The 15,919-nt window shown below is 46.2% G+C and overlaps 1 protein-coding gene across 5 annotated transcripts in view; it reads left to right on the top strand.

Moving 5' to 3' along the window:
* ZFHX3 (zinc finger homeobox 3) overlaps positions 1-15,643 on the top strand; it is a 246,862-nt gene extending 231,219 nt beyond the window's left edge. For 4 of the 5 annotated variants that reach the window (XM_079800262.1, XM_079800265.1, XM_079800264.1 and 1 more), the window contains 2 exons: positions 19-5,421; positions 9,706-15,643. In XM_079800262.1, the coding sequence (XP_079656388.1) occupies positions 19-5,421; positions 9,706-11,366 (7,064 nt within the window). In that variant the 3' untranslated portion in view covers positions 11,367-15,643. Of the gene's footprint in view, positions 1-18; positions 5,422-6,792; positions 6,930-9,705 lie in introns of all 5 variants that reach the window. The other variant, XR_013815205.1, reaches the window with a different exon arrangement.
* Positions 15,644-15,919: the final 276 nt, after the last annotated feature.

Below are 15,919 nucleotides of genomic sequence, written 5' to 3'. Positions count from 1 at the left end.
TGATGTTTTTTTTTACAGAAACCTCAGAGGATCCTGGAAAGAACATCTTGCCCTCCGTGAGCACAGAGCACGGTGGAGATCTAAAACCCTCTTCTGCTGACCCAGGCTCTATGAGAGAAGACTCGGGTTTCCTGTGCTGGAAGAAGGGGTGCAACCAGGTTTTCAAAACTTCTGCGGCTCTTCAGACTCACTTCAATGAGGTTCACACCAAGAGGCCTCAGCTGCCCGTGTCAGATCGCCACGTGTACAAGTACCGCTGTAATCAGTGCAGCCTGGCTTTCAAGACCATTGAAAAGCTGCAGCTGCATTCTCAGTACCATGTGATCAGAGCCGCCACCATGTGCTGTCTTTGTCAGCGCAGTTTCCGAACTTTCCAGGCTCTGAAAAAACACCTTGAGACGAGCCACCTGGAGTTGAGTGAGGCCGACATCCAGCAGCTTTATGGCGGCCTTCTGGCTAATGGGGACCTCCTGGCAATGGGAGACCCCACCCTGGCCGAGGACCACACCATAATTGTTGAGGAAGATAAGGAGGAAGAGAGTGACTTGGAAGAGAAGCAGAGCCCCACAGGCAGTGACTCTGGGTCAGTACAAGAAGACTCAGGCTCAGAACCGAAGAGAGCTCTGCCTTTCAGAAAAGGCCCCAACTTCACCATGGAGAAATTTCTAGACCCTTCTCGCCCTTACAAGTGTACTGTCTGCAAGGAATCTTTCACGCAAAAGAATATCCTGCTGGTGCACTATAATTCTGTCTCCCACCTGCATAAATTAAAGAGAGCCCTTCAAGAATCGGCAACTGGTCAGCCAGAACCCACCAGCAGCCCAGACAACAAGCCTTTTAAGTGTAACACTTGTAACGTGGCCTACAGCCAGAGTTCCACTTTGGAGATCCACATGAGGTCTGTGTTACATCAAACCAAGGCTCGGGCAGCCAAGCTGGAGGCCGCAGGTGGCAGTAGCAATGGGAACAGCAGCAGTGTCTCCCTAAGCTCCTCCACCCCAAGTCCTGTGAGCACCACTGGCAGTAACACCTTTACCACCACCAACCCAAGCAGTGCTGGCATTGCTCCAAGCTCCAGCTTACTGAGCCAAGTGCCCACTGAAAGTGTAGGAATGCCGCCCCTGGGGAATCCCATCAGTGCCAACATCACTTCCCCTTCAGAGCCCAAGGAGGCCAATCGGAAGAAACTGGCAGATATGATTGCATCGAGGCAGCAGCAGCAACAGCAGCAAGCACAGACACTGGCCCAGGCCCAAGCTCAAGTTCAAGCTCACTTGCAACAGGAGCTGCAGCAGCAGGCTGCCCTGATCCAGTCTCAGCTGTTTAACCCCACCCTCCTTCCTCACTTTCCCATGACCACTGAGACCCTGCTACAGCTGCAGCAACAGCAGCACCTCCTCTTCCCCTTCTACATCCCCAGCGCTGAGTTCCAGCTCAACCCTGAGGTGAGCTTGCCGGTGACCAGTGGGGCGCTGACGCTGACTGGGACAGGCCCAGGGCTGCTGGAAGATCTGAAGGCTCAGGTTCAGATCCCACAGCAGAGCCACCAGCAGATCCTGCAGCAAAGCCAGCTTTCTCTATCCCAGAGTCACTCTACCCTCCTTCAGCCAAGCCAGCACCCTGAAAAGAAAAACAAATTGGTCATCAAAGAAAAGGAAAAAGAAAGCCAGAGAGAGAGGGATGGTGCTGAAGGGGGAGAAGGCAACACAGGACCAAAGGAGTCTCTGCCAGATGCCTTGAAGGCCAAAGAGAAGAAAGAGCTGGCACCAGGGGGTAGTTCTGAGCCTTCCATGCTTCCTCCACGCATCGCCTCAGATGCCAGAGGGAACGCTACCAAGGCCTTGCTGGAGAACTTTGGCTTTGAGCTGGTCATTCAGTACAACGAGAATAAGCAGAAGGTGCAGAAAAAGAATGGGAAGACCGAGCAGGGAGAGAATCTGGAAAAGCTCGAGTGTGACTCCTGTGGCAAGTTATTTTCCAACATCCTGATTTTAAAGAGTCATCAAGAGCATGTTCATCAAAATTACTTTCCCTTTAAACAGCTGGAGAGGTTTGCCAAACAGTACAGAGAACACTACGATAAACTGTACCCCCTGAGGCCCCAAACCCCAGAGCCGCCACCACCTCCTCCTCCGCCCCCTCCACCTCCACTTCCTGCAGCACCACCTCAGCCTGCTTCCACGCCAGCCATCCCTGTGTCCGCACCACCCATCACTTCGCCTACAATTGCACCGGCCCAGCCATCCGTTCCGCTCACCCAGCTCTCCATGCCCATGGAGCTGCCCATCTTCTCGCCACTGATGATGCAGACGATGCCACTTCAGACCTTGCCAGCCCAGCTGCCCCCGCAGCTCGGACCTGTGGAGCCTCTGCCTGCTGACCTGGCCCAGCTGTACCAGCATCAGCTTAATCCAAGTCTGCTCCAGCAGCAGAACAAGAGGCCTCGCACCAGGATCACGGATGACCAGCTCCGAGTTCTGCGGCAATATTTTGACATTAACAACTCCCCCAGTGAAGAGCAGATCAAAGAGATGGCCGACAAGTCTGGGTTGCCCCAGAAAGTGATCAAGCACTGGTTCAGAAACACTCTCTTTAAAGAGCGACAGCGTAATAAGGACTCCCCTTACAACTTCAGCAACCCTCCTATCACCAGCCTGGAGGAGCTGAAGATTGACTCCCGGCCCCCTTCGCCGGAACCTCAGAAGCAAGAGTACTGGGGAAGCAAGAGGTCTTCAAGAACACGGTTTACTGACTACCAGCTGAGGGTCCTACAGGACTTCTTCGATGCCAATGCTTACCCAAAGGACGATGAATTTGAGCAACTCTCTAATTTACTAAACCTTCCAACCCGAGTCATAGTGGTGTGGTTTCAAAATGCCCGACAGAAGGCCAGGAAAAATTATGAGAATCAGGGAGAAGGCAAAGATGGAGAGCGGCGTGAGCTTACGAATGATAGGTATATTCGAACAAGCAACCTAAACTACCAGTGCAAAAAGTGTAGCCTGGTGTTTCAGCGCATCTTTGATCTCATCAAGCACCAGAAGAAGCTGTGTTACAAAGATGAGGATGAGGAGGGGCAGGATGACAGCCAAAATGAGGATTCCATGGATGCCATGGAAATCCTGACACCCACCAGCTCCTCCTGCAGTACCCCGATGCCCTCACAGGCTTACAGCACCCCAGCGCCATCAGCCAATACAGCTTCCTCCGCTTTCTTGCAGCTTACAGCAGAAGCTGATGAATTGGCCACCTTCAGTTCAAAAACAGAGGTGAGTGATGAGAAACCAAAGCAGGCTGAACCTCCCAGTGCACAGCCAAACCCAACCCAAGAAAAGCAAGTACAACCAAAGGCAGAGCTGCAGCAGCAAGACCAGCCTGAGCAGAAGACAAATGCAGCCCAGCAAAAGCTTCCACAACTGACTTCCCCCACTTCATTACCACAGCCTCCTCCACAAGCACCGCCTCCTCAGTGCCCCTTACCCCAGTCAAGCCCCAGTCCTTCTCAGCTGTCCCACCTGCCCCTCAAGCCCCTCCACACGTCAACTCCTCAACAGTTGGCAAACCTACCTCCTCAGCTAATTCCCTACCAGTGTGACCAGTGTAAGTTGGCGTTTCCATCGTTTGAACATTGGCAGGAGCACCAGCAGCTTCACTTCCTGAGTGCGCAGAATCAGTTCATCCACCCTCAGTTTTTAGACAGGTCACTGGATATGCCTTTCATGCTATTTGACCCTAGTAACCCTCTCTTGGCAAGCCAGCTGCTCTCTGGGGCCATACCTCAGATTCCAGCAAGCTCAGCCACTTCTCCTTCAACTCCAACCTCCACTATGAACACTCTGAAGAGGAAGCTGGAGGAAAAGGCCAGCGCAAGCCCTGGTGAAAATGACAGTGGGACAGGAGAAGAACCTCAGAGAGACAAACGCTTGAGGACAACTATTACACCAGAACAGCTAGAAATTCTCTACCAAAAGTACCTATTGGACTCCAATCCAACTCGAAAGATGTTGGATCACATTGCGCATGAGGTAGGCCTGAAGAAACGTGTGGTACAAGTCTGGTTTCAGAACACACGTGCCCGGGAAAGGAAAGGACAGTTCCGGGCTGTAGGCCCAGCTCAGGCCCACAGGAGGTGCCCTTTTTGCAGAGCCCTCTTCAAAGCCAAGACTGCTCTCGAGGCTCATATCCGGTCCCGTCATTGGCATGAAGCCAAGAGAGCTGGCTACAACCTAACTCTGTCTGCAATGCTCTTAGACTGCGATGGGGGACTCCAGATGAAAGGAGATATTTTTGATGGAACTAGCTTTTCCCACCTACCCCCAAGCAGTAGTGATGGCCAAGGTGTTCCCCTCTCGCCTGTGAGTAAAACCATGGAGTTATCTCCCAGAACTCTTCTTAGCCCTTCTTCCATCAAGGTGGAAGGAATTGAAGACTTTGAAAGCCCTTCCATGTCTGCAGTTAATCTAAACTTTGACCAGACTAAACTGGACAATGATGACTGTTCCTCTGTCAACACAGCAATCACAGATACCACTACTGGAGATGAGGGCAACGCAGATAACGACAGTGCGACGGGAATAGCAACTGAAACCAAATCCTCATCTGCGCCCAATGACGGGTTGACCAAAGCGGCCATGATGGCAATGTCTGAGTATGAAGACCGGTTGTCATCAGGTCTGGTCAGCCCAGCCCCGAGCTTTTACAGCAAAGAATATGACAATGAAGGTACAGTGGACTACAGTGAAACCTCAAGCCTTGCAGACCCCTGCTCTCCAAGTCCTGGTGCAAGTGGGTCAGCAGGCAAATCTGGAGACAATGGGGATCGGCCTGGGCAGAAACGTTTTCGCACTCAAATGACTAATCTGCAGCTGAAGGTCCTCAAGTCATGCTTTAATGACTACAGGACACCCACCATGCTAGAGTGTGAGGTCCTAGGCAATGACATTGGACTGCCAAAGAGAGTTGTTCAGGTCTGGTTCCAGAATGCCCGGGCAAAAGAAAAGAAGTCTAAGTTAAGCATGGCCAAGCATTTTGGTATAAACCAAACAAGTTATGAGGGACCCAAAACAGAGTGCACTTTGTGTGGCATCAAGTACAGCGCTCGGCTGTCTGTACGTGACCATATCTTTTCCCAACAGCATATCTCCAAAGTTAAAGACACCATTGGAAGCCAGTTGGACAAGGAGAAAGAATACTTTGACCCAGCCACTGTACGTCAGTTGATGGCTCAACAAGAGTTGGACCGGATTAAAAAAGCCAATGAGGTCCTCGGACTGGCAGCTCAGCAGCAAGGGATGTTTGATAATGCCCCTCTTCAGGCTCTTAACCTTCCTACAGCATATCCGGCACTCCAGGGCATTCCTCCTGTGTTGCTCCCTGGCCTCAACAGCCCCTCCTTGCCGGGCTTTACTCCATCTAACACAGGTGGGTTCTGCTCTAGGTTATTCCATAAGCATTCAATAGCTGCCCATTTAGCCCTTTGTTCTGTGTCTACCATCCATACCCTCTGAGTATTGGGCAGATAGGAAGCTTCAACAAAACTTCAGGTGCCTTCCATTGAGTCTCCCTGGAGCTGTGCTCATGTTGTACATCTTTCTTTGACTTCCCAGTTCAGGGATGGCACCTCCTGGTTGGACTGGTCTCCTCTGAAACCACTCTTGTGCCCTGTGTTCAACAGAACAACCGGGTAGAGTGGGGGAAGTGTTATTTTCAAGAAAGAAGCTTCTATTGTAGACCCTTTCATTTTTTGCTTCTGGAAATCCTGATCCCTTCTAGATATTTGTTGAAAATATAAGACACTTTAATATCTAGCTAGTTCTGGACCGTGCCCTATGGAAACTTGTTCAAGAGAATTTAAACCAATCTTTGCCCTTACCTGTGGTCCCTGCCCCCTTTCTTAGAGAGCTACTCTGGCATAATTGCTATCAGGTATCCTCTTACTCCTGAGATTCTCTTCTAGCCAGAACAACAGTGGCTATGTCAGTTTGTGCTCAAACGCACTGATTAGGAATCTTGTATTGGGCAACGTGGTTTTGAATTTTGACATATTTGTGTTAGTACTCCAGACAGATAAAAAAATGTTAATGGTCGTTTTTTAGGAGTATTCAGTCTGCATTGTTTCCTTTTGCCCATCTCCCCTTTTGCTTCTCTCCCCTATTCAGAATCATATACTTGGTACTCTTATTTTTCCATTTAATGGGGAGTCTCACAGTTCTTCCTGTGTACCTCTCTTGTTTGTCCTTACCCATCTTCTCTGGATCCACCTGTCTTTCCTAAATTAGACCTTCACCTCTACCATCCTCTAAGACTTAGGCACAAATCATCAAGTTGCCTTCATGGCCTGCATTGACCAGTGCACATTCACCAAAGGAGAGCCCCTCAAAGGGCTTCCTTGCCTTCAAAACATGTCCCTGTTTCCAGGAGTTGAAGCGGCTCTTCTACTTCACAGAGCAGTCCTGGTTGAATGAAATCCAAGTTTTACAATTTTGGCAGTGATTTACAGAACATGAGGCTACCTCATTCCTGGTCCCAGTTTCTTAGCCAAAGAGAGGAACAAGAAAAGGAAGCATTAAGATATAAAAGTCGTTGCTTATATATGTTGGCAAGTTAGTGTCACAGAATGATGCTCAAGCCAGCTAGACATAAGCCAAGAAACAAGCTATGGAAAGTGGCCAGACACTGAATTATCCTTGCAGCCCAGGACCTTGGCAGAGGGGCTTGGGAAGGCCCAACATTTCATAATAATGTGAAAAAAATTAGAATCAGAATGTCTGATCTATTCCCCTTGTTTTACAGATGAGAAAACTGAGGCCCAGAGAGGTCGAGACCCTTCAGCAAGCTAGGGTAGGAGCCAGAGCTCCCACCCAGGCCTCCGGGCTCCCAGTGCTATGTGCTCCTTCCACAACACCCAATATGAGCCAGTCAGTCAACAGGTATATGTTTAGTGCTACTCAGGTTCTGACCACTTAAAGTGGACTTAAGATATAAAGATATGCTCTTAATTATTCAAGGCAGCCAGCCAGATGTGCCCCCTGTAACCACCTCCTAACTGTACCAAAGCTCACAGGAGCACTGGATCTGGAATGGGAGGGAAGAAACCTGTGTTTAATATGTCAGGCCCAATGGTAACCTTTACCATGTAAATCCCACAACAATTTACTGTGGAAAACTGAGGTTCCAAGCAGTCAGCGAACGGGTCCAAGATCACACATGGCAAATGGGTGTCCATCATAATCCATATCCTATCAGTCTGACTCCAGAGGTGCATGCCTGGGTCTCGGGGATGAAGTGCCTTGCTTAGTTCTGATCTTACAGATGAGAAAACCAAGGGCACAGAATTATTCTGAGAATATATTGAGCTACTGTATCGCTACTGTATCGAATGTGGCTAGTGCAGAACTTGTAAATAGCACAGATTCAGTAACCATTTCTTAAAATTTTGAATCTTTTATGTAGACTGTCAGTTCAAGATATAGAAAGTCAGTCTAAAGCCTTCTGACCTGGATCCTTCTCCTGAAAACCTGATGTCATAGAGATGGGGAAATACCTAGACGTTCCTTCCTTACCCTTCCTTTTGGCTCTGGTTGCAGCTAAAACTTGGAGTAGGCCTGTTGTCCAGAGGGAGATGGGAAGAGCCATGTTGCACATTTAGAATTCATAATCCATTCTGTTTCAGCCTCGTTTGTGCCAATTTAACCAATGAGCCTTTACTGAGTTTTTCTGAGTCTGATGTATCTTCTCCTCTGGTTTCAGCCCCTTATGTGCCTTTAGGAAATTGGATGTCTTAATCTCAGAAGAGTACATAAATGATGCTATGTGGTGCTGAGGGAAGCATCCTCCTTGTCTCTCCAAACATTAATGTATGTTTTTCTGGGATTGGCAACTTGAGACAACTTTGTTCTCTTATCTGAAATATGAGTGTTTTCAAATGCAGTTTGATAGCCCAGTAAACACTGAAGTCAACATTGTCTTCACCCAGGTCTGGGCTTCAGAGTGTTTTGTTTTTTCCTCATGAGGACAGTGTCACATTATGGAACCCACTTACCACAGCTTTCTGGCAGAAGGTGATCCAGATAAGTGGTGAGGGGCCATAGGGTTTGATTTTAAATTCTGGTGCTCACTGTACACCGTCTAGTTTCTTGGGTGTAGCAAATGTAAAGATGATCTGAAGGCTGCTGCCTATGAACTCTCCTCAATTCTTGTCTACGCTCAGCATCTCATCACCCAGCACATCCTGACTCCCCACCACCTTGCAAGTCTTTACAAACCTATAGTTTGGTGTACAGGTTTGTCTCACTATCTGAAAATAGAGTGTTCCTATGAAACCTTTCCTAAGTCAAAATGGCATGAAGTGAAGAAGCAGTCACTTTAGGACACATCTTGCTAACAAATGCACACAATAAATCAAGATAAAACACACATACTCCTAGAAACAGCTCAAAGCTATGATGCTGAGTGTAGTTCCTGGGGAAGGAGCTTGGCAGTCCCACTCTCCCTGTTCAGGGTGCACGATGCCTCTACTATAGCTCACCACAGAGCAAACACTGAATGCTATTTTCACTTTTTGTATTTCTTTCAGTTAGCGAAAACAGGTATTAATGTAGGTTTTTCCTAAAAGCAAAGTGGCATGAAGTGAACTTTTGAAAAGCGGGGATATCTGTACCAGCAACATCAACATCATTTCCATGACTCTGGAACAAAAGACTCAAACCGGAAGATAGGTCTGGGGGTATGTTAGGCTCTGGGCTGGATGGAAGCTTTACAGGTAGTGGTAGGTTAGGTCTGCGTGTGATTGAGGATGGGGCTGTACTCCATGTGTGTCTAGTGACATGGTCAAAGACCTCTGCCACCCATAAGCAATGGTACCTGATGTAGGATGCAATCTTAGGAATTGATGGTGGCAGCACTTTGGACAGTTCCATTTCTGACATGTTTTTCTCCTCTTCCTATGGCTAGTTTTTCCGTCTACAGCCCTAGCCCTACTGGATGTCATTCAAACAGGGGCAAGAGTAGAAAGTGTTCATTTCTCTAGAGGACTGCAGATCCTATTCCTAGATGGTTACATTTTTTCCAACAGATTTGTTAAAGCAGATCAGCTGAGCCAAGACACTGGAACAGTTTTCCCTGAATAGGCCGTTTTTATTTCTTCGTATTCCTCCTCCTATCTCTTTCCTCTTAACGGATCCATTTAGCTGTAGAAGTGCATGTGTATAGCCTATTTGTTCACATTGTCTTGAGGCTTGGCTAGGTTTCTTGCTTTCCTTCCCTCTCCTTTCCTGTCACCTGTCTCCTCCAGACAACTTCTGGTGAGACATCTTGGCTGTAGTATTTTTGTGACACTCTGATGAAGGCCCTTGGTCCCAGCTAGTTTGGGGGCCTCCAGACTAATTGCCTTGGGTAGAATGAATGGTAGCAGGGAGCTTGGCAAGAAAATATGAACTAATGGGGTGGGCGTGACACATTGGGCGGAAGGTGCTTGGCTGAAAGGGGAAGTATGGGAGCGGAGCTGATCCAGGACTCGGGCTTGATTAGAATACAAGGGTCTCCAACCCTGAGCCTGGCTGACACCTCTGTTGAAAACGTTGGTGTAAACCTTCGTATAAACCTTGAGGCCTCAGACTCTGTGCCAGTGACACAGGTCAAAACATCTTGATCTTCAGCCTCACCACCCAGACTGACATGTGATTTCTCTGTGTCCATTCTTTTCAGCTTTAACGTCTCCAAAACCGAACTTGATGGGTCTGCCCAGCACAACAGTTCCTTCCCCTGGTCTCCCCACATCTGGATTACCAAATAAACCGTCCTCAGCGTCGCTGAGCTCCCCAACCCCAGCACAAGCCACCATGGTGATGGCCCCTCAGCAACACCCCCAACCCCAGCAGCAGCAGCCACAGGTGCAGCCACCGCCAGCAACCCAGCCTCCACCTGTGCCACAGCTCCCGCCACAACAGCAGCAACAGCAACGCAAGGACAAAGACAGTGAGAAGGTAAAGGAGAAGGAAAAGGCACACAAAGGGAAAGGGGAACCCCTGCCTGTCCCCAAGAAGGAGAAAGGAGAAGCACCCACGGCAGCCGCAGCCACCATCTCAGCCCCACTGCCCACCATGGAGTATGCAGTGGACCCTGCACAGTTGCAGGCCCTGCAGGCAGCCTTGACTTCAGACCCCACAGCGTTGCTCACGAGCCAGTTCCTTCCTTACTTTGTACCAGGCTTCTCTCCTTATTATGCCCCCCAGATCCCTGGCGCCCTGCAGAGCGGGTACCTGCAGCCAATGTATGGCATGGAAGGCCTGTTCCCCTACAGCCCTGCGCTGTCGCAGGCCCTGATGGGGCTGTCCCCGGGCTCCCTACTGCAGCAGTACCAGCAATACCAGCAGAGTCTGCAGGAGGCGATCCAGCAGCAGCAGCAGCGGCAAATGCAGCAGCAGCAGCAAAAAGTGCAGCAGCAGCCCAAAGCAAGCCAAACCCCAGTCCCCCCTGGGGCTGCTTCCCCAGACAAAGACCCTGCCAAAGAATCCCCCAAACCAGAAGAGCAGAAAAACGCACCCCGTGAGGTGTCCCCCCTCCTGCCGAAACCCCCCGAAGAGCCAGAAGCAGAAAGCAAAAGTGCGGACTCCCTCTATGACCCCTTCATTGTTCCAAAGGTGCAGTACAAGTTGGTCTGCCGCAAGTGCCAGGCGGGCTTCGGTGACGAGGAGGCGGCGAGGAGCCACCTGAAGTCCCTCTGCTTCTTCGGCCAGTCTGTGGTGAACCTGCAAGAGATGGTGCTTCACGTCCCCACGGGCGGCGGTGGTGGTGGCGGTGGCAGCGGCGGTGGCAGTAGTGGCGGCGGCTCGTACCACTGCCTGGCGTGCGAGAGCACGCTCTGTGGGGAGGAAGCTCTGAGTCAACATCTCGAGTCGGCCTTGCACAAACACAGAACAATCACGAGAGCAGCAAGAAACGCCAAAGAGCACCCTAGTTTATTACCTCACTCTGCCTGCTTCCCCGATCCTAGCACCGCATCTACCTCGCAGTCTGCCGCTCACTCAAACGACAGCCCCCCTCCCCAGTCGGCCGCCGCCCCCTCCTCGTCCTCCGCTTCCCCTCACGCCTCCAGGAAGTCTTGGCCGCAAGTGGTCTCCCGGGCTTCGGCCCCGAAGCCTCCTTCTTTTCCTCCTCTCTCCTCATCTTCAACGGTTACCTCAAGTTCATGCAGCACCTCAGGGGTTCAGCCCTCGATGCCAACAGACGACTATTCGGAGGAGTCTGACACGGATCTCAGCCAAAAGTCCGACGGACCGGCGAGCCCAGTGGAGGGTCCCAAAGACCCCAGCTGCCCCAAGGACAGTGGTCTGACCAGTGTAGGAACGGACACCTTCAGATTGTAAGCTTTGAAGATGAACAATACAAACAAATGAATTTAAATAAAAAATTAATAACAAACCAATTTCAAAAATAGACTAACTGCAATTCCAAAGCTTCTAACCAAAAAAAAAAAAAAACAAAAAAAAAATAGAAAAAAAAGGAAAAAAAAAGAAAAGCGTGGGTTGTTTTCCCATATACCTATCTATGCCGGTGATTTCACATTCTTGTGTTTTCTTTTTTCTAATATATATATAAAACACACCCCTAACCCGGTTACATTGTGTCCTTTTGAAGGTACTATTGGTCTGGGAAACAGAAGTCCACAGGGCCTCCCTAATGTCTTTGGAGCTTAAACCCCTTGTATATTTGCCCCTTTTCAATAAACGCCCCCACGTTGATAGCACAGAGGAGCCCGGCATGCACTGTATGGGAAAGCAGTCCACCTTGTTCCAGTTTTAAATTTCTTGCTATCTTAGCATTCAGATACCAATGGCTTGCTAAAAGAAAAAGAGAAATGTAATGTCTTTTTATTCTCAGGTCAATCGCTCACACTTCGTTCTGTTTTCAGAATCATTGTTTTATATATATATATATATATTCTTTTTCAGTTTTCTTTTTTCGTTTTTGTTCCAGAAAATTTTTTTGTTTCTTAATTTAAAAACGGGCAGAAAGTATTTGAGAAAAACAATGTGAACTGCTTTAGCTTTCTGGGGATTTTAAGGATAGCTTTTCTGCTGAAGCCAATTTTAAGGTGAAAAGTTAAGCACTCCCACTTTCAGAAGAAAAAATAAACCCACACACAAAGAGTGTTGAGGACTCGTAGCTTAAAAAAAATAAGTTTTAAAAACTGACTTTCTGTATTTATGATAGATATGACCATTTTGGTGTTGAGTAGATTGTTGCATTGGAAATGAACTGAAGCAGTATGGTAGATTTAAAAGGAAAATAAAAAAACCTTTTGTGTACATTTAGCTTTTTGTATGGTCCAGCTGACAGCTCCTCATTTGATGTCGTCTTGTTCATTCCTAGCAGATAGATTGCAATCCGTTGATTCACCTAAGCTTTTCTCCCCTTTGTCCCTTAATTCCAATTTCTCTTTCCTCCTCCCACCTCCCATCCTATAACCTCCCATTTAAGGTAGCTGCCTTCATTTCTTAGAGGGTAGCTGCAGAATTATTTTATAAAACTAAAGAATGAATTTCAAAGGGTCCTAGGGGTCATTAGGATCCTCACAGATTATTTTTGGTTGGGGAGTTGAAACTTTTTAAAGGCATATAATTCTAGTTACCTATGTCTGTTAGCCTTGTGCATTTATTTTTTTATTTGTCCTTCCTTTGGCTTTTCTTTTCACCCTCTTTTTCCCCACTCTTTGTTTGGTAGATGCTTCAAATATTCTTTTCCTAAGCTAAAGCATTTGTTTCCATTTGTGTAATTGGATTGTGTGCTTTTCTTTTCTAAAAAAGTTTTGGTTAGGGGTTTGGTTTTTGTTTTGTTTTCTTTCCTCTCAGAAAAAGAAATTTCATGCTTTAAATAAAATCCAAAGACACACCCTTTCACTGCTGGTGCAGAAAAAAGGGAAAGGGTTCTTATTACTTGAGAATTTGTTTCTGATTTAAACGAGACTTAGTTTAATAAAAGAAAGAATAAAACAAAAGATTCCCAGGTTGTTATTTGCTTCTTCTGCAAGCAGAGAGGCAATTGTTAATTCCATATACCAAAAGACACATTTTTTTACTTCAAAGTTTTGTCCTTGTGTTAGGCAGTCTGAGCGGCGAGTGATCCAGAGTGCAGCCAACAAAGAAGCAGATAGCAATGTACTAAGAGAAAGAATGAGACACTTGTGTTTACGTTAATATCCATATTCCTGTGACACACAACACAACGCACCATACCCCCTTTCTCATTTAAAAAAAATGGTCTGAACTTTGAAAGGAAAACTTTGTGCTGCTATAATGTAGACTTTGGAGACAAATAGATGCTTTGCTGTTTCACTTTCATAGCTAAACAACAGAAACAATCTCCCCTTTCCCCTAACGTGTGAAATCCTTCTCTCCTTCATTCTCTTCCTTATGTTTCAAAAGGGAACTTTGAAGACTGTGAATGCAGGTTCCATTGGTCACCTTCCAGGCTTCTTTCCCCAGTGCTGAAGCCACTCATCAACTTTGCAAAAGACTGGAGCATTCCAACATCTAAAAATGGATTTCTTTTTTCTCTTTTCTTTTTTAGCCGGGACTATTTTATTTTTATGAATTTGTTTTCAGTTTAATGAAAGAGTAGATCCTGAACTGTTGTACATATTTCTAACTAGGCTGATGCACAGTGCAAATTCCTTTTTTAATTTTTTTAAGTAGAAATACTAAAGAATACCATCTAACTATTCATACCAGTATCCACTTGTAGCATAAGGTGTCAAAAACAAGTACGCAAAACACTTGCTGTTTTAACAAGCTATTTTCTTTTAACAAGAATTCTTGTATTTCTCCCTGTGTTTGAGATGAACATTTTTAAATTTTAAAGTTGTACAGTTTTTTGTTTTCCATTATTTTATCTTGTTTGTAACTCTATAAAAATATATATTTTTGCCATTTAACTGTTGTATGTTACTCTGTGTCTGTATCATATAGAAAAATTGTTTGTTTTTTGGTTCTCTATGTGATGATACCAATTAACAATTTAACACTAGCTTTACCTGTCAAATTCTGCTAGGTCTTTTCTGTAAACTTTGTTTTTAAAAATGATATTGCTTGGTAATAGTGCAATTTCTATCCCTTTCCCACCTCCCTCAACTTTAAGTTCATTTCCTAATACTTTTGCCACCCCCTCCCCAATGGTTCTTTCCATTTTCTCCCTCCCCCCCCCCCCCTCTTAGCTACTATGCCATCCTCCCTCTGTGTAGCAGAGTGACTGTCAGTGTTTTGTTATGCCATGCCTTGACCTGTGGGTGTACTTGGCGACCGCAAGATGGTTGGGTAGACTGGCTAAGTAAGCATGCATCCACCGACCAGTGTTCCTCAGAGGGGGTATGTGATTGTTTCAACCTGGAGTGGGTTGCACACTAATGTTTTCCTCCACAACTCTACTGCCCACATATATGTTCCTTCAAAAAAGAAAACATAATTCTCAGCATTAACCCAGAAGTATCAGAGCAGTGAGTGATGGTGAAAATTAGGGGTCAAACATAGCTTAAAATGTTTGTGGGCTAACATCCACCCTGGCTGGGACCAGTATCATTTACAAAGCATGAATTTACTACAATGCCCAACTGTTTAGGCTGGTTTCCCTTGGAGAATTTACTCCTGTCTGTTGCATAGTAGGTAGCTGACTAGGATATCTCTACTCGGTTTTTAAATGAATTCTTCACATTCATTCACACTTCATATTTTGGTTGGTTGGTTGTTTTTTCCCCAAATACTCCACAGTGTGGGCTGGTGCTAGACATTCAGTCTCATAGCACCACTGACCCTCAGGATGGGAGTTATTTCATCCATTGTTCATCCTTCCCAAAAGAAACATAAGAAGGAAACACACACACACACACGGAAAAGTTTAAATCTAGAAAGGTTTTTGTTGTTGTTGTTTTTTTAATTTAAAAGCGATTTAAAGAGATGAATGTGGCCAAAGTTTTGAAAACGAAGTAAAACAGACGGCATGTGTTTAACCCTGAGTTTATCAGTCATGGGCAGGAAGTTGCAGGAGAGAGAGGCAGTGACCCAAGCCAGTGCACTTGATGTTCATGGACATATATTTTTTTTAAATAATAAATTAAATTAAAACATTTTAAATAGAAGCATAAATTGAGTTGGTTGGTTGTTGGCGCTGAGATACTGCCCACTGTGAAACAAAGCTTTGACTAGTTTTTTTGTTGTTTACTTTCTCTGGGGGGAGGGGGGCAAGTTTGGGTAGGAAAGAAAGCATAAATGAACGTGACCCTGAGGTGAAGAGGTATATGAACAGCCTTTGCAATGTACAAAAAAAAAACCCACAAAAAACAAAACAAAACAAAAAAAACACAAAAAAATAGAGCAAGTGAAACCAAAAATGATGTTCTTGGTGTTTTTCTATAATGTAGTCTTGTTAGCTTTTTTGTTACTGTAATAATGCTGATCTCGAACTGTACCAAAATACATGGAGACTAACAAACAGAACCACATGGAACTTTCAAACTGAAAAAAAAAAAATTTGTCACAAAAACTTTGTTGTCATAGTTAAGTTGATTGTAGATGGTAATTGAATATACTCCTTTGAAAATATTTCATCAAGTATGTTTCCTGCTCATTGTGATACATTAAAAAAAATATGAGCAAAAGTTCTTGTCTCTGTCAGCAAATTTTGTGTGTGTGTGTGCATGTGTGAGAAAGAAAAAGGATGACTGAAGAAGTGTAAATTTGAACAGTATCTTGAGGTTGGGTGTGCAGGGATGCTTATTCCAAGGTACACAAGCTCTTGGGAAACGGGGCCTTGTATTTCCCATCTTCTGGCACTCATTGAAGCAGCGGTCGCCAACTGGTGGTCCGTGGACCACTGGTGGTCTGTGATGTCCGAAAGGTTGGTGACCGCTGCATTAAAGTACCAGAGG

Source organism: Cnephaeus nilssonii (genome assembly GCF_951640355.1).
Source record: "Cnephaeus nilssonii genome assembly, chromosome: 20".
Classification (NCBI taxonomy): domain Eukaryota; kingdom Metazoa; phylum Chordata; class Mammalia; order Chiroptera; family Vespertilionidae; genus Cnephaeus; species Cnephaeus nilssonii.
The sequence above is the reverse complement of the archived record's forward strand: the minus strand, read 5'-3'. Positions and strand labels throughout refer to the sequence as shown.